The sequence below is a fragment of the Rissa tridactyla genome, chromosome 3 (genome assembly GCF_028500815.1).
Source record: "Rissa tridactyla isolate bRisTri1 chromosome 3, bRisTri1.patW.cur.20221130, whole genome shotgun sequence".
Taxonomy (NCBI): domain Eukaryota; kingdom Metazoa; phylum Chordata; class Aves; order Charadriiformes; family Laridae; genus Rissa; species Rissa tridactyla.
The window spans coordinates 104091532-104110028 of record NC_071468.1 but is presented as its reverse complement, the minus strand read 5'-3'; the positions used below and the strand labels follow the sequence as shown (position 1 = coordinate 104110028).

At 38.3% G+C, this 18497-nt stretch overlaps 1 protein-coding gene across 2 annotated transcripts in view; it reads left to right on the top strand.

The window, feature by feature from the left end:
- The window catches only part of MYOM2 (myomesin 2), a 79056-nt gene that overhangs the window by 23132 nt on the left and 37427 nt on the right, over positions 1-18497 (top strand). For both annotated transcript variants that reach the window (XM_054196253.1, XM_054196252.1), the window contains exons 11-17: positions 2841-3002; positions 5055-5196; positions 6796-6995; positions 8162-8215; positions 10830-10957; positions 13928-14111; positions 17899-18073. In XM_054196253.1, coding sequence (XP_054052228.1) covers positions 2841-3002; positions 5055-5196; positions 6796-6995; positions 8162-8215; positions 10830-10957; positions 13928-14111; positions 17899-18073 — 1045 coding nt within the window. The remainder of the gene's footprint in view (positions 1-2840; positions 3003-5054; positions 5197-6795; positions 6996-8161; positions 8216-10829; positions 10958-13927; positions 14112-17898; positions 18074-18497) is intronic.

Genomic DNA, 18497 nt, shown 5'->3' with positions numbered 1-18497 from the left:
TTTCATGATGCCAAGATAATTCCCTCTTGATATGTAACAATATAGTTGTCTTTGTTTTCCCCCTTATTTGACTTAGGTTACCTTGTGAAAACCTGAGATGAAAACTTGGTCTCTTTGAAGCCAGTAAGTTTTTGCTAGTGAGTCAGATGATAGACCTCCATCCCTACTTGGGTTAACCTCCACTAACCTACTTATGATACAGGAAATAAGGTGATACAAATAAGCTTATATTTGTCCTTCGTTGCACATACAGGGGTCACAATATTTCCAAGGTGTACAGGTGCATCAACTGGAAGAACTCGTTCCCAAACACTGCAGGAATTCATGCGCTGTGAACCTTTGCCATGTGCTACTGTTCCCCTGTTGGGTCTCTTGAGAGCTGGAGGCAATGCATAAATGTAAACAATGAGAAGATTAATAATTTGTTCAACATCATGTGTTTTAGGCATTTTGGTATTTTGAGAAGTAATACTTAATTGTACTCTTGCATTAAGACAAACTGTATTTTTCCTAAAAAATTTCAGTTTGTGTTAATCAAGTAATAACAACTAAAGCCCTGAGGTGGATACGTATGATTTACTTCTAATAATTATGCACAAGAGAAATACGTGTTTATCCAACATTAATAAGTTTCATGCGAGTGAACCTTATTGAGGATGTCTATTAGACTCCTATGGGCATATAAATAAACTGAATCAGATCCTCTGAAGTGGTTTGGGATTTGACAAACATGAATATGATGTCTATAATTCATGGTCCACTTAGAACGATTTAAGAAACCAAGAGAACTAAATCAAAATAATGCTTCAGGAATGTATATCAATCTGGATATGAGTTCATCTGGTAACAAGAACTTTCTGTTATTGATCTCTAATATAATATAACCATTATAAAGCTATAGGTACCAGCATTCTGCAGCCATTTATGCTGTAATTTAGAATAAAATAATTGAATTCAGAGGGAAAAACCGTGGAGTGCAGAATTTAGCTGAAATTTCAGCAACCAAAATACATGATGAAAAGAAGCTTCAGCATATAGTAATTCCTTACTTTTTATATGAACTTTCAGCAGAGTAATATTTTAGGAAAAATATCTCATATACTCAAAACAGCGTGTGAGCCTTCAGTCACACTGTCTCCAAGGGTTAGTCTCCTGCAGGTTTGCTCCTTGGTAAGTGCTGGGAGAAGCGACAGAGCACAACACGTGAATAGACTGGGAATTTGTGTGCGGTAGTAAGACCCTGTAATTGTCATATTATTGTGATGACAGGTGCATGAATACCTGCTTATTAGAACTTCTGAATATGTTTGTGGCCTCCAAAATTTTCTCTTCTTCTTTGCTTGTATGTAAAGTCATACATCCAGACTACATTAAAAAAAAAAGAACTGCTTTCTTAAAAGATCTGGTGGGTCTTTGGCCTTGTGTGAAGGAGAGAAGTTTTTCTGCTCTTACTAAACGTGACTGCCTCCACAGTTTCTGGTCTCAAGTACACATAAAAGGTGAAAATGGATTATTCTGGCTTTAATAGACAATACAGTCTTGCCTACAGTCTCTATATATTCAAACTAGGGTGTCTACCATTTCACTCAAGTTTGGAGTGTAAATAAGTGACATGCTTTTCAGAGGTGCTGGTCACTCAACTTCATTCTTTTTCTTCAGGATTTTCCACAGAACTCTTGCATTAGTTAAATTTTCTAGGTGAAGACATTTTCTGATTTCATTTAAAGTACTTCGTATCTCTCTACACAAAGTCTCAGTGCCATTGTGACATGCGTGACAGAAAGGAGACATGCAGATTTTCTAGGTGAGGATCTCATGATTAAGGATCTCAGGGCAAAGAATGTGACTGAATTTACATTGTATACTTCTCAGAAAACAACTGCGTGCCTAGGTCATGATGTAATTTACTGCTGTAAATTTTAGCAGCGTGTGTCTTCCAGATGCTTTATTATCTGAAGGTGTGTAATTTTTTTATACCTTCTTATGTAATTTAGATGGTGGGTGGGAAAACTGATTCCTTTGCAATTGTTTAAGTGTCTGCTTCAAAGTGTATTTAAGCAAAAGAATAATAAACATTTATAGATATTCAACTCCTTTAAATACAGTTCTGCTGCATTGATTACAATAAATTAATATGCAATAGGTCTTAGGGAGTTAAAAATAAAAAATAATCCAATCAATTATTAAAAAGGGTGTTATGAGAAAGTCCCTCGGCTAGAATAAAATATGCTGCTCATTCTTTTGCTCTGGTTTCACTAGGCAATCAGATTAATTTGCATTAATCGTGGGTCACCACCTCTCACCTGTGAGAAATTCAAATTTAATTTCATTCACTGCTCAACAGGCATGCCTTGAAGATTTAAATTTAGTGTATATTTATAGCAATCTTCAGATTAAACTGAAATCTGGTCTTTAAACGTGGAGGAAGAAATTGAGTAATCAATCTGGCATTTGACCTGAAGAGGTAGCAAAACTTTTAAAAAATTAAACAAAGTTCCACCCTGCATTCATTACAGGGTACGGCAGGTTTTCATGTTCTTGTTTTGAATGTGGATAATATTTTTCTCTGTCAGTGTATTAAAAATTACAGTGATGGAAATTCTCTCATTGGCATTGCATTAGAGTGGTCTGAGACTTCATATTCTCTCAGATTCACTGATGAAATAAGTTTAGAGAGACACATCTTACTCTCTGTAGAGCTTTCGTAGCATCAAAGCACCATCACTCTGAATAAAGCTGGCATAAAGGTTAGTTTTTCCCCCTGATTAGCACAGAGCTGCACTAGGACATAGGCTGTTCTGGCCAGCATAGTAACGTGTCTGATGGGTCTTCTCATCCAGATGTGCTGATAACGGACTCCAAGTGGACGAAGCTGTATTTTGGAGAAGGCCAGGCAGCTCTGTCCTTTACCCACCTGAACAAGGATGATGAAGGCTTATACACCCTGCGCATGGTTACAAAAGGCGGAGTGAGCGAATACAGTGCCTACCTGTTTGTCAGAGGTAAACTTTTCATCTGTTTCTTGGGGAGAAATTAAAAAGAGCAGTAGAAAGATTAGTTTTATTGAACAATTCCATGTGATGACTGAAGTACGAAGGAAATCCAGCCTCATGGTATTTCATAGTCATTTGATTTATATAGTAGTGTGTGCTAGAAAAAACAGTCACCTTACATGAATGGGGATCTTCAAGAGGAGCATGCTTCTGAGGACATTTTCTTTCCTGAAGAACAAGAGAAATCATTCTTGTGAAGAAACAGCTTATTTCTTTCTCTCTTTTTGCATTTTTGCATACTACCAGTCCTCACTGGGCATTCTTATATCCTGTGCCTGGCCTTAGGGGGAGGCACAGGAAAAAGCAAAAGAAATATTCCCACTCCTGTATCAGGCACAGTCATCTCAATAATCAGAGAAAAGAAGCAAAGTATGAAATTAGGTCACTGAAGAAATACGGTTTTCACAAGGGATGTAGATAAAAGGAGGTAAATGTATTAAAATAGAATAAAGGTCAGAATTTTCCCTCACATTTACATGCACAGCTCTTGGTGAAGTGAGAATGAGCTTTCACATGCACCTGTGAGCAGAATCTAGTTTTCACTTTTTTTTTTAATTGAAAGACAAAAATATCTCTGGCTGAGCAGTTCTTTCACTCTCTTAAATACATTGGGCAACATTCTCGATGGTGGCAAACAGGAGCAGCCCCACTGAAGCCATTGGAGCTGTATTGATTGCAAACCTTTTTCTTTTTGGAAATGTATTGGAACATATGTGTCTTGCAGAAGTGTTGTCCAGACAGTTTGGGTGGGGTGAAGGGACATGAATGCTTTTTCAGGGGGTTGAGTTCCATCCTCCTCACAGGACTAGTGCAAGGCCTTCATCAGCTTTGCAGTATGTCCTGAACAAGCTACGCTGGCACCCTGATCTCATTGGAAACAATTTGCTAAAGCTCTCTATTTCCCAACTACTTTCTAAGAAAGAAAGTACCCAGGTGAAAAAGGCCCACTAATGTATAATAGCCTCCCTAGAAGTCTTTTTTTTTTTTTTTTTTTTTTTTTTTTGTAGTGGTGGGTCACTTTAAGGTACCTCTATTGTCCATTTTATACTATAGAATTGTAGAGTCATAGAATCAACTAGGTTGGAAGGGACCTTTAAGACGGAGTCCAACCATTAATCTAACACTGCAAAAACCACCACTAAACCCTGTTCCTAAGCACGCCATGTCTACCCATCTTTTAAATACCTACAGGGATGATGACTCAACCACTCTGGGCAGCCTGTCACTTTGCATGCACAGGACCCTGGACTTGAGCTATGTCCTCTGGAGTCTCTAGCGTCCTCTGTTGGCCTTCCTCTTGCCTTTTTTTCATGTAGGCTGTGATCTGATACCGAGCACCAGCCACATCACAACTGATCGTGATTAGAGTCCATAAATTTAGACTCTACACAGGATGCTTTTGTGTTATAGAAACCTTTCTTTGAAGGGAGAGACATTTACATGTTAGGAGACTTCATTAGGAGTTGTGGGTCCACATCAGTCAACACCTCTCAAAATGAAGCCTCAGAAGGATATCCTAATGGTGGAACATTTATTACTTATGCCTGTTAGTATTGTAAGACTTTAAATAAATAGAATCCTTAGAAATGTACCAGGAGTCTGCAAATTTTTTACTCCTTAAGAGATTTATTTTCCTCAGCTACATGTTCTTTACTGAGTACCTTGGTCTGATCAGTAACCCACTGAGCTAGAGCTTTCAGTTGGAAAGGGCATCAAAAACACATGGGGTAGTTGGGCTTTTAATTTGCAGGAAAAGTAATGGGTATTCGATGCCTAAACTGCTTTTTGCCCTCAAAAATATGCTTGAACATTTTTACTTATATGGAGATGTAGACATTAGGGCCTGATTCATTAGTGCAGTGAATTACTGTGTAATGAAATCTTTGGGCTCCTATTCACGTATACAAATAGCACAGTGAACTGGAAATTTTCCCTTTTGTCTCTGTGGTAGATTTCAGAGGAATCAGGGTCAAAAGTGATTTCTTTTTATTTGTGGTCCAGATGCTGATGCATTGATCGCGGGAGCACCAGGGGCGCCAATGGATGTTAAGTGCCAAGATGCTAACAGAGACTACGTAATTGTTACCTGGAAACCACCAAACACAACCAGTGAGAGCCCAGTCATTGGATATTTTGTTGACAAGTATGTAAACATTTTGATTTATTTTTGTTCAGTGCCAAAACCATGTATATACTGAAGAAAAAAAAATTGCTGTTATATCCTTCAATATATGGGTTCTTTAGATACATTTTTACAGACCATAAGTGCTGGAACTCAGTTGCCTACTGTGTTAAATCACTAGATTGTTCACTGGCAGACTTTTAGCCCAGATGATCTAGTACCTTCCCAGGCAATTCTGGGCACAGTCTGGGAATTAGGAAGGGCCAGGGGCCATTCCCAGTAATCATTTGCAGGCAGCCACACTTTACCAGACACTAAAAATGTTCAATAGTATGGATGTGGCCAAATCAGAGAATGAGCCCTGGCAATGTTTAATTTATAGAAGCCAGAATCCATGGGCATCTTGAATTAGGTTTAGTCTCTTTAATCTGTATACAACAAAAGCTGAAATCTAGGAATTATTACATTACCTTTTTATTTCTGCCTTAACTGTGGTGCACCAGGAGCTCAAGGCATGGGCTCCTGGGAGCTGGTAGTTTAAATCAGAACGGCAGTCCTCTCTCCTCCGGTCTGCTTTGCACTTTGCTGGGATTACAGCTCAGTGCAGGCAGCCCGCGATCAGGAGATCTGAGCGCTATTTTGTGTGTCTCTTCCACTGAAGTGCATGCCTGTCCCTTGTAGCCAGAGCAGAACATCTGATACTTAGTGTTTGAAGCTGTCAGTCAGCAAAAACATTACGATTTCATAATGTATACTGCTCTGCACTTAAAAGCAACATTTGCAGCTCGTTTCTATTTGCTACCCCATAATTTGGTCTAGTTCAGAGACAACTGTCTGGGAATTGCTGGAAAATGTTGGCTTATGAATGGCATTCAGTATGAGGAAATTAACTTAAGCCCTGGGGACTCTATCATTTATATCCAATTTGTGCAGTGCATAGATCATGACAGTATTTCACCTAATTTGTATATAATCTAGCCAGCTGTGCTTTTTGACATTTTGCTTGAATTACTGTGGCACCAAGGAGCCCTTGATTATGACCCTATTTTTCCTGGTACTGTCCGGGCAAAAGGCAGTCTTCTCTACAAAAGTTTATAGTAGTAGGACACAAAACAGATGCACACAAAGGAGCCTGTATGAGGATATCACTCTGCTTCTTGATGATTCCTACACTCTGTGGCCTAACCATTGTTGGAGGGAAAAGCACAAAGACACTTGCTTAAGAATATGGCAAGGAAAAGATGGAAAAGATTAGCTGAATTTTGCAATGTCAGCATCTTCTGTGGAGATGCATGTTAAAAATAAAAGTGAATAACTTGTTCTTTAGATGACAAGGAAGAGAATCAAATGGAAGGGAAGCAGAGAGAGTTGAAAAGGCCAAAAAGCATGCAAGAAAGATGACCTTTGCATTTGCATTATGAATAAATATGAGCAAGGTTGGAACTGGTTGTCTGATCAGAGGAAAGAGTATAAGAAGTGTGTGACTTTTATTAATGAGGTGTATGGTTTAGTTCCTCGGCTTAGTGAAGATGACTTATGTGATTCTGACTTGGTGTGTGTAGGATGGTGTATACTTATTGTGGAATGATATTGATAAATGCTGTCTTTTGCTACTTCAAGATGTGAAGTAGGTTTGGAAAATTGGGTCCAGTGCAATGATGCTCCCGTAAAAGTCTGCAAGTATCCCGTGACTGGTCTTTACGAGGGACGGTCCTACATATTCCGTGTGAGAGCAGTGAACAGTGCTGGCATTAGCAGGCCTTCTCGAGCCTCCGACCCAGTTGCAGCTCTTGACCCCGTTGACCTGGAGAGAACACAAAGTAGGTTATGCAAGGCTGAAACAGATGTTTAATATTTGATCTTATTTTTTTTCAGATTTTGTTTGCTTAGTTAAGCCGAGGAGCAGAGTTTATTTCTTCCTTTAACAAAGTATCTCACTAATTTCAAGGTGGGGGATGTAGTTGGAATGGCAAGGTCTCTACAGACAATTTGGCAGGACATAGGGATTCCATCTCAATTATGTCTGGTTTTGCTTGGCTTTAAATATAGACACTCATTGCCACAAAGAGCAATCTTTTCAAAAGAGCTAATATGCCTTGGAAGCTTGTATCATTTGCACTGGGAGATGGACCCTCAGATCTCATAAACTTCTATATTTGCTGGTAGTAACTTTTGAAAAAGCTATTGAATATGTCTGGTTTAGTTAAAGAAAAAACAAAAATTGTCATATGAATTCACTGGCCCACAGACTGTTGGATTTATCCACAACTTTTTTTCTCAGTGAAGCGCCTGTACTGCCACAAAGGCCCCACGCTGCAGATTGGGGGTGGTTTGATATTGTGACTTTTCTGGCAGATGGAAAAAGTCGATCTAATAAACAAGCTCTTTCTGAAAGCTGGTCTTGTGCTTAAGGCCACTGCAGACTGCAAAGGAGCCTTATGAGAACTTCTCCACGAACAGAGTAAGCTGGCTTGCTCTGGGGAATAGTTTTATTGATCTAGCCTTGTCCTAAACCCCTGTGCAGATTCCGTGTACTTGCACATCTTCTGTTCTCTGTGCTCCTTTTACTCAGAGGGGAATTAAACTCATGATGAAGACTGCAGACCACTGCCCCAGTGTTGCTTGTAAAATCTGAGTGGAATATGCTGTGTTTCTATTAGCTTTATGATTAATTCCTATAACAAAAGTCCAATTCATGATACAATTGTTTACTAATCTGCCACATAATTGAGTCCATCTACTGGGACTATGATTCTTGCTTTTTAGCCCATCTTTAAATAGTACTGTCTTATCATGCTCTGTTTTCCTATGAAAGTGAACGAACCAGTGTATGACTTTGAGTTGACTCCCTCTGGGGAAAGATTTAATAACAGGGTTATAGAAAAAGAGGTATACGGGCTTTTGAACAGGTGATGAACAATAATTTGCAAAATTTGTAAATATATTAAACTGGTTCAAGAAACTAATTGAATATTTTGATTAACAGCTATTCATGTGGATGAAGGGCGAAAGATTGTGATCAGTAAGGATGACCTTGAAGGTATGTAGCATTTCTATGATTTCAGTTTATCTGTTTACATCCCAGGAACTTAGCATTATAATTAGAAACATAGCTTGAAAAGAAATCCACCTAGTGAGTAAACTTTCTCTAATAATAAATAAAGACAGATATTCTGGCTTGCAAGGCTGAGAGAACACAAGTGAAAGGGGAGGTCTAAAAGGACAGAGAATATCACACTCTCAACAGCACTGCTTTCATTATGCGCTGACAGCATCTCTTCACCTTTTTGCTTTGGCTAGTGCTAAGCTGAGTTTAAAGAGCTGAACATTGCATTTGATTGCCCACATTTCCCTTCCTCCTGTCCTTCTGGGAGATAAAAATAGGTTTTTTTTAGACTGAATTTGATGATCTGAGCAAGTTATTCCCATTTTCATAAAATTGATGCAATCCATCCCAATTCTTTAATTAATATATCTACCTGAATAGGGAGGTTCTTCTTAAGGTTAAGGTTATACACTAAATATTGTTTTTCCTCAGGACAACTGGAGAGATCACTGCCAAATTTTGAGATTAAAGCCTGAATTTCTTCTGTCTTTGGTTATTTCTATACGTGGTGATTATTTTTTTAGGCTTGGATGATGATCTTCTTTTCACTTAAACTGTCAAAAATGTTAACTATAATGGCTCAGTAGTAAAAAAACCGGTCTGTCTACTCTCTTCCACAAAGGTTATGAAGCTGTAACTCCAACAATAACATAGTAAAAGAGAAATCACCTGAGAACAGGTGTAGTTTGAAGGAGAATCGGACATTACATGGTTTCCCAATTGCATGTGCAGGACAGATGAAGCGTCTCAATTTTCACAATGGTACCCTAAATGAATTGATGTGGGTATTATAGGATCAGAATCACATTATGGGATCAGAATGTATTTGTCTTGTTTGGCTTCACAGAATGTACTCCTGCTCTCAGGACTGCCTGAGAATGATCAGAGGCATTAAATGTCCACGCTGGCATAAACATGAATAATGATATTTAGATTCCTGTTACATTAATGCGCATACTTAATAAAGGAGTATGGATATCCAGACGCCATTTTTTATATAGATCATTACTTCCATCTGCAAGATTGGATACCATTTCTGAAAAAGTGATCTCATAGATCACAAATGGATTTCCTTTTTAGTGCTGGTTGACCTTCCATTCTGAGAGAGCAGGCTGTGCCATCATGTTATATCATTACAAATTATGTCAGCTTTGGAGTTTTCAAGGATGTAAGAAAACATGTTAAGATCTAGTTATGTGAAACCAACTGGAAACCTTTTGACTTTATGCTGTGAAAGATTATTGTGATTTATTGACTGTATGTCAGCAATTTTGTCTAACCTCAGCTGATCCATGTGCCTTTCCTAAAGAAAAAAATTATTTGTAGGAAATCAAATATAGAAAGCATTGAGAGAAAATAAATTTTCTTTGGATATGTCAGTTTACTCTAAAAAAAGTCTGATTTTGTTTGGGGAAATATGCAGAATGAAATAATTTCAGTGTACATTTCAAGCCTGGTCGGTTCTACAGATGTTTATAAACTGTTAAAACAACACTACCATGATTTAGAGGTTATTGTTGAAACATTTTTCTCTTTTTTAATGACATATCCTGAGCATTTAGGAGATATATGATCCTTGCTAGCCTGAGAAGTGGCAAAATGTACCTTAAAAGAATAAAACTTTTTAATTTCTCTATTGCAAGCCATAAAAATAAAATATTTGTAGATGTCTGCTGAGTTACTATTTCTGATCCTTTACCAAGAGGAAGCTTCTTCAGAGCTGTGTAGCTATACCTGAAGAGGTCCATCATAGGTCCGAGCCTTTCCTATCTCGTGCTGTTTTACACCGATGTAATTCCTTGGATAGTGAACCCACCTCCTTCTCACACTGCAGTGGGTGAGAATGACCACAAAAGGCCAGGCTGAATTCCTCCCACTGGCCCAGGGTAGGCGGGTCCTACCTCACATTCCTGCAGGGTGAGTGGGGAGAAGGGCTTGACCAGGCCACTCCAACTGATGGGGTCACCAGAGGGCTGGTGACGTATTTTTATGTCTCTGATCCACAGTTTTTAGAACTGCATTAAACTATACAGCTGGTAATACCATCATGTTACAGGGTACATTGCTAATAGGTTCTGTTTCTTTTTCTGCTTTCCACTGTGTTTTAAGCTGCTTTTCTCCTTACTGTACTTCCCTTCCAGATATCTTCTTCTAGTCTAATTTCTTGCAATAACACTTTAGACTTCTGTCTTTGATCAAAAAATATCTCTTGTTTGCATATAGCGAGTAGGTTTTTTCCAAGGCATTCTGCCCAGTAGATAGAAGTAATTCAAATGTGATCAAAGAAAAAAAGTGTGACAAATGCACAGGTTTTCAGGGGGCATATTTAACTTTTCCTGAAAAAGTAAATAACTAGCTTTTAATACTGATGCTTTATTTCTCAAAATTTAATCAAAGTGTGCAAGCGGACTGCACAGATGATATCGCAGCCCCTAATAGCTGAGCATTGCACTGCAGGGTGGGAGTGCAGAAAGATGAGCTGTAGCATGAGTACTGATCCAGGGGTTAATCTGCTGTTTAACACTCGCTACGTTTATTACTCTTCCAGGCGATATTCAGATTCCAAACCCTCCCACCAATGTACATGCTTCGGAAATCAGCAAAACATATGTTGTAATCAGCTGGGATCCACCTGTTCCCCGTGGCAGGGAGCCACTGACGTATTTCATTGAGAAGGTACTGTACCGTACAGTGGCATTTGGCTGTAGGGCATTTCATTCCTGTGTGCAATTACATTCAACTAATTTTTAGAACTGCAGCATGAACAATAAAACTAACGCTTTTGGAGATCTCACAGGATTTCGTAATGGGATGTTAGAAAAGCATGGACAATCAAATGTCTTATTACATGATTTAATGAGCTTTGAAATTCAAGGTCCGGGGAAAAGGATGTCCCTGTGCTGTTTGCTTACTGCTGTCTAAAGTGGGAACAAACTACATATTTCAGGTAGCAGTTTAATGGAAAAGAAACATTTTAGGCTTTCTTATCCTACGGATGAGACTGGAAGTTTGCAGTCTAACCGTACTAAAGGGAATCTTCTGGTAGTGCTGTGATAGAGCAAGGAATAAACAGTGACTCATAATTTGCTCCTCACTTTCCTTTTTGCAGGCTTACGGCGCCCTTTGCTATACCCTGACATTTCCAATTTATCCCCTGTAAGGCCAAGAGAGAGGCAGGTGTCTGTCTCAGGTTCACTGCTCCCTGGTAGTCTTCATGGCTGCCTTCCTCTTCCCTTTGACTGGACATGGGACTTCTGTGATCACAGCAGGGGAGGTTTGTTCTTCTCCCACCTAGGCTACTAAAATGTGGATACATCTGTCCCCGAGCCAGGTGTCTAAATTAGGTATGTTGGATTACAGGCAGAGATCAAAGTCTTTCCTCTTTGCTACAAAGTTTCCCCATTACTTCAATAGGTAAATTGGGCGTCATACCTGACCTCTAAAACTCTTACATGCCAAGCTATACTTAGTTTTTATGAATTACGCCTCTGGCATATGTGCCCTCTTAATGTTCCACAAACACTAAAACTGTCCATAAAGCTGCCACACATTCAATTTGCATCTTGAATATTGGGACAGCCCTTTTTCTCAGGCCCTTTTCATGCATTTTTTTTTGCTTTTCACATCTGTTCAGCCCATTCCTCCAAAGTTCATTTCACAGCCAATCATTCTGGTCGCATCACTTTTCTTTTTGCAGCCTTCATCTTGTCTTTTCCTTCTTAGTCACATCAAAATCTCCACTTCAAAAGCCCTTTACAGCCCATGTCTACATCCATTATCATCCATTACCTACTGGATGTTGAAACAATAGGTGTAAAGGGAATTCCAGTCACTAGTTAATTTTTTCAGCAAGCATGTCCATGTTTTCTCCCACTCTGCCTTTCACATTCAAGAAAAGTAATGAAAATTTCCATGGAAATAAGTATCTCGTTTTCTTTCTATGCAATACAATATCATGTCTTCCCTGTAATTATTCCCAGTTTTATACACCTGCTCTTACCTACACATTTCAAGCATACTGACTTAAGGATTTTCAACCAGCTCTTGGCATGAAAATACCTAGTTGTTTCCAGAATATGCAGAAATAGGCCAGGTAAAAAGCTCAGATGTAGATGTCTATTGAGTGGACACCTACACCTGGTTAGTTGAATTTCTTTCTAAGTTTGAATCGTAAAATATATGTATCTGCATGTTTTACAGAAATAGCTTTATATAGCTCCAGAAACAGAGTAGAGCAAAGACAACGATGAACAAAAAAGTCTTAATTAAATGCCAAACTTACTGAGGGAAAGTGAGAATGAGGACTAAACAGCTACTATTAGAAAAAAAGTGTTCATTATACTAATGAATACCTGCATCTAAAATCTTTTTTACATATAAATAACTTATATGTATGAATAGCCCAGTCAGTTTGTAGGTGAATGTTTGTTTTTTTGCTTTCCATCTTCATCTGCTAGGTTAGGAAAGTGCAATTTCTAATCAATTTATCTCAAATAAAGAAGTCTCAGTCCTGAAGAATAAAAATGAATTTTTAAAGGCTTCAAGAACCACAAAATGGAAGCAAGTTCTCTGTGCGGCATATTCCCTCAAAAACAGATAAATCAAATCAAACTACAAAATAAAATGTGATGTTGATTCTTTCCTCTGTGAAAAAGAAATGTAACTATTAATGTTTTTCATGCAGAAAGGAAAAATATATGTCAAAATACAGTTTATTTCATATTTTCTATCTTTTTCTTATGAAGAAAATGGATATTTTTTTTTTCTGAGAACACTAGGTGGGTTCAGTATCTATGAAAAAGATTTTGATACGTGGGCTTCAGCTTATCTTTTTATGATTTAGCCTCAATATATACAGGGTAGTTTCCAAGCACTCATGAAACATTGTTCCTCCTCTAGGAAGCTCACAGACTCTCTGTTCCAAAATTTTATAAACATTTAGTTTGTATGCACCTTTCTGTGCTTGAAGGAAATTTTAAGCCATTTACCGGGCACTTGGGTTTTACTAAAATTGCTGAAAGACTCCATGACTAAGTTTTTTTTGGGTCGACAGTTTATCTGTGGAACCTAATGGACAGCAGACTTCTCTCCGAGTGCTGGTTTGCTGGCTGTCTTCCATGTGCAGTTGTGATGGTGATTAGCTCAGCTTCCGCATTGAGAATATTCAAAAGTAATTATTTCATTTGATGAATGCTTTTAGGATGTGACCTTACCCAACAGAATACATAAAGATATAGCGATGAATAAAGTAACATTCCCCTCCTCTTCTGCAGAATTTGGATTAGGACTTGCTTGCTTTATACCGAACCTTTGGGTGTTCAAGTGAGTTTTGCAGGACATGAGAGTAATTCTTCTGGGAGCAGTCACAGCTGACAGTCACGGCCCTACCTGAAGGCCAGCTGTATGTACAAGTGTGTATATATTGAAGCCTAGACAGGCAGGGAGACAGTGAGGTATTCAGACCTTTTTGTAGAGTAATTGAATGCATGAGCTATGAGAATTTGCATATGTTAAAGTAAGGCATTTGAGAATGATCCTTCTCCTTTAGCTCTTAAATAAATTCATGGCAGGATGCAATACAGCAATATGTTCTTTTTTTGACAGTTCACAGAAATGATTCACTTTTTTTTTTTTTTTATTTTTTAGTCCATGGTTGGCAGTGGAAGCTGGCAAAGAGTCAATGCACAGGTTGCAGTAAAATCTCCTCGCTATGCAGTGTTTGACCTTGCAGAAGGAAAATCATATGTTTTCCGAGTCTTGTCAGCAAACAAGCATGGCATCAGCGATCCATCTGAAATCACAGAACCTATTCAGCCACAAGATACCATTGGTAAGGCTTTAATTGTAAGGCATTAATATTAAATACAATCAATATTTTACAAAATGGAATAGACAACTCTCATTATAATTAATTAATATAATTACAATAATAGTAATCAAATTGATTTGTGTTCAATACTGTGAAGGATTTTAAAAAGTCCAAGATGCTAAATTTTAGAAACATTCCGAAATTTTCCTAATGATCACAAGTCTCCTTGCTGAGACCAACAATTGTTAAAACGTTAAATTTAGTTATTCGTTCTTCAGAGTGCTCTATTAATGTGACCTGTCAAAAAATAAGATAATACATGTTAATCGCTAACTTGGATAATTATATTGTCTGGCTCAGGTAATTATATACTACCTAATTCCCTACAGTTTCAGCTAGATAAGGTAGCCTTTCATTTCTTTCTTAGTGTTCCAAGTAGCAAATTACTGCTGGTGCAGATTTCCTGTGGCATGCAGATGAGCAGATTGCAGGGATAGGGGAAGATATATCTACATATTCAGTGGTAACTTTCCAAATGAAAATTAAGTATTTATCTTGGGGCTACATTCAAAAACACAAGGGGAAATTTAGGGAACGATTATTCATCTTGTTGCTCAAATATTTGGTTTGCTTTTGCAGTTTTGTAAAGGTCACGCGTAACAGTCCCATGTATTGAAAGTTGTCACCTTAACAGCACATATCTTACTAGTACAATTGCTAGAAATATTAGAAATATTTACAGTATCTGATATACCATAATTCACTAAACGTTGATATATATATCCTTCTTAATGTTTACCATAATTTAAAATATATAATCCATCACCTTTAGCTTGATCTGCATCTATACATGATGAAATAAAAACATCTTTTGCTTTTATGTGTTCTTGATTTGATGTCTCATTAATACATGTAAATTATTTAAACCACTCAAAATTCCCCAAGGTAGGGAAGAAAAATACTGTATTTATTTCACTTACTACAGAAAATAGGCTATCTCTTAGGGGTTAATGCAAGATGTTTGGAATAAATCGTAACTATAGTTGGAAGCAGAAAGCAGAAGATGCTATTTTAAAGAGAAACTGCATGAGTGTTTTCAGAGATGGTGCTTACCACCTGAGCTAAAATACATCACACACACATGGCTCCTTTTAGTTGTCTGCACATAGCATCATTTGACATTCCTGAGGGTAGCTAAAACAGCTTCATGGGGCTGGCAAACATTGCACAGGAATTATGGGTAGCTCTCTCTTCAGCAGAAACTAGAGGAGAGATGGTGTATCCTAAGCCATCCAAAACAACACCTAGTATGCAATTGAATTGAGTGGTAAAACAGTATTCAGTTTGAGATTAACAACTAAATTTAGGTGTTTCCGTGTAGACATCTGTGGGAGCTCTAGATGTCTCTGCTCTCACTCTGGCAATTAGAGCCTGGAGGATAAGTTGGCCGATATTGCCATAAGTTGCCCCATGGCATCCAGCTATTGAGTGTCTAATTGGGGTGAGATGAATCATTTTCATGACTTTACCAACCACCAATCAGAGGCTTGGTTTAATTGGCCAAACAGACATATATTACCTTTTGAAATGCTTTCCATTTGCCATTTCACAGAGTTGTATGTATTCAGTATCTCCTGAGTCGTATCTGCCAGCTCCATGAAGAATTCTCAGATGCTCTAAAATGGCACTAAATCAATGTGTTTGAGTAGATGAATTAAGCTCTAGGTCTTTGACTATAATGGCAGCTTAAGAATGTGTGCTTGTAGACACTTACACATAAAGTCCTAAATGTAGCTACCTTTATCTCAAAGTGAACCCATTTGATCTTACAGACTTACTGCATAAAGTACAATACTGTGTAATTATTATTTTTATTTTCAGATAGAAAGACTAAATGAAAGAAATATTGCTTTTCATTTGTTTCATGCTGCTTGTGGTTCTCTGAAATATATCAGTCTGAGGAAATTAAAATGCCTTCAATAGGCAAGTGCTGGATGCCTCAAACTATCATGAAAGGCTGAGACACTGCCTCAGTTCCTTATGTTATGACAGCTCAGATACAGACTTTTATAGTGTACAGATTGTGTGTTGGCCCTTACAATATAAGGTTATTTTTTGCTACTTAGTTCTTGAAGTTTCTTGTTCTATTTATGCATATTCAAGGTGTTCAGATCAATGTAAACCAACAGTGAACTTCAGTTGCATGTAAAGTGAACTGTGTACTATCCTACATTGAGAGAACTGTAGTCAACAGATTGAAGGAAGATTTATCCACTTCTGCTTGGTGCTGCCAATGTTAATCCCAGAATACTGCTTCCAGTTCTGTCTCCCTTAGTTTAGAAGGATGGATGTAGAGAAATTGGAGAAGTCCACTGGATGGCAACCAAGATGTCCAGAAGCCTAGAGGCTGTGACCTGTGAAGAGAGGTGGAGATAGCTGGGCTTGTTTCGTCTGATGATTTAGAAAGATGATGGTGCCGAACTGTTCTCAGCAATGCCAGATGACAAAAAAAGAGGCAACAGCCACAAATTGTAGTTTAGAAGATTCAGTTTAGACATTACGCTCTTAGTGAAAAAGGTGCAACAGTTCAATGCTGGAATAGGTTGTGCAGGGAAGTTGTGAAATCTCCAAGTTTTCAAGACTCGGACAAACCCGTGACTGACAATCCAGTTTGGTGTTGGTAATAATCCCACTCGGAGTGACAGGTTGGACTAGATGATCCTCAGAGATCCTTTCCAATCACCATTCTATGCTTCCGTGAAATACATTTAGCTAAGTTTAGCTAAACACTTAGCATCCAAACATATGCTTAAAGTTGTCCTGAAAAGCTGGCCTTTTCTTGTCATTAGTTGACTGGTAACATTTCTTAACTCTTACAGTATTATACCTTTACAGTTTATGTACATTTCTTACTGATCCAGTAGTGCTACAGGGTTTATACATAAGCTTCTTATTTCATAGAATCATAGAATCATTAGGGTTGGAAGGGACCTTAAAGATCATCTAGTTCCAAACCCCCTGCTGTGGGCAGGGACACCTCCCACTAGATCAGGTTGCTCAGAGTCCCGTCCAGCCTGGCCTTAGAAACGTCCAGGGATGGGGCTTCCACCACCTCTCTGGGCAACTTGTTCCAGTGTCTCACCAACCTCATGGTGAAGTACTTCTTCCTAACGTCCAATCTGAATCATCCCATCTCTAGATTTAATCCATTCCCTCTAGTCTTACTATTACCCGACATCCTAAAAAGTCCCTCACCAGCTTTCTCGTAGGCTCCCTTAAGATACTGGTAGGCCACTATGAGGTCTCCTCGGAGCCTTCTTTTCTCCAGACTGAACAACCCCAGCTCTCTCAGTCTGTCCTCATAGGAGGGGTGCTCCAGCCATCTGATCATCCTCGTGGCCCTTCTCTGGACATGTTCCAGCACATTTGAGAGAGAACTTTTGAGAGAGAACATTTTCATACCTGTATGCCTTTATCCACACTGATATTTGAAAATATGTTCTCCCATAACTCACTCAGAAATCCTATATAAAATCAGACAGGTAGGGAGCCTCATAGCGTAGAGTAAGTTTACCCTAAGTAAACAAATATAAAAATAAATATATTTATACACACATATATAGAGGTATCCAGGCAAGTGAAACAAATATAGTAGAATAAATATCATATAGTAATATTAACATGGTAATAAAACAAGTCATAGCTGTATTCATTAAATAAGATAAAAGCATACAGTGTTGCATTTACCTCAATGTACTTTTATTTTTATGTATTTCATATTAGTACATGTTTTCTCTCTTTTTCTTAGTTGCCCCGTCTGCACCTGGTCGAGTAGTGGCCACAAGGAATACAAAAACATCAGTTGTAGTTCAATGGGATAAACCAAAACATGAAGAGGACTTGTATGGCTACTACATTGACTATTCTGTGGTGGGATCAAATCGCTGGGAACCTAGTAACCATAAACCTATTAAATATAACAGGTAATGACAATACTTCTGTATTTTGGGGGAGGTTTGAAAACTGTAAGGATAGTTTTAAGCCAGTTTACATGCTAAGCAATGGTGTTTTCATGGAAGGTGAAAGTTGAGTGAACGTGATGAACAGTCTGCAGCCTCTCAGAGTGAAGCTTTTCAGACTGCAGGGCAGACTTTCTCCCCTTGTCCTTTTTTTTTTTCCTCCAAAGAGCAGCATCTTCTGTCTATTCCATTTTGAGTTACAAAAACAGGTTCTAGAGACATGGTTCTGTATGTCATGGACATGAATAAGCATAAAATAGATGCCTTTCTTAAAGTCTGAATTATGCTATGGAGTAAACAGACCTGATGCACGTGAGGAAGATTATGGAAAAGAGAGGGAAGTCAAAAGCTTTCCAGAGTGTTTCCTCCTGGAGCCCATAGTCCATGG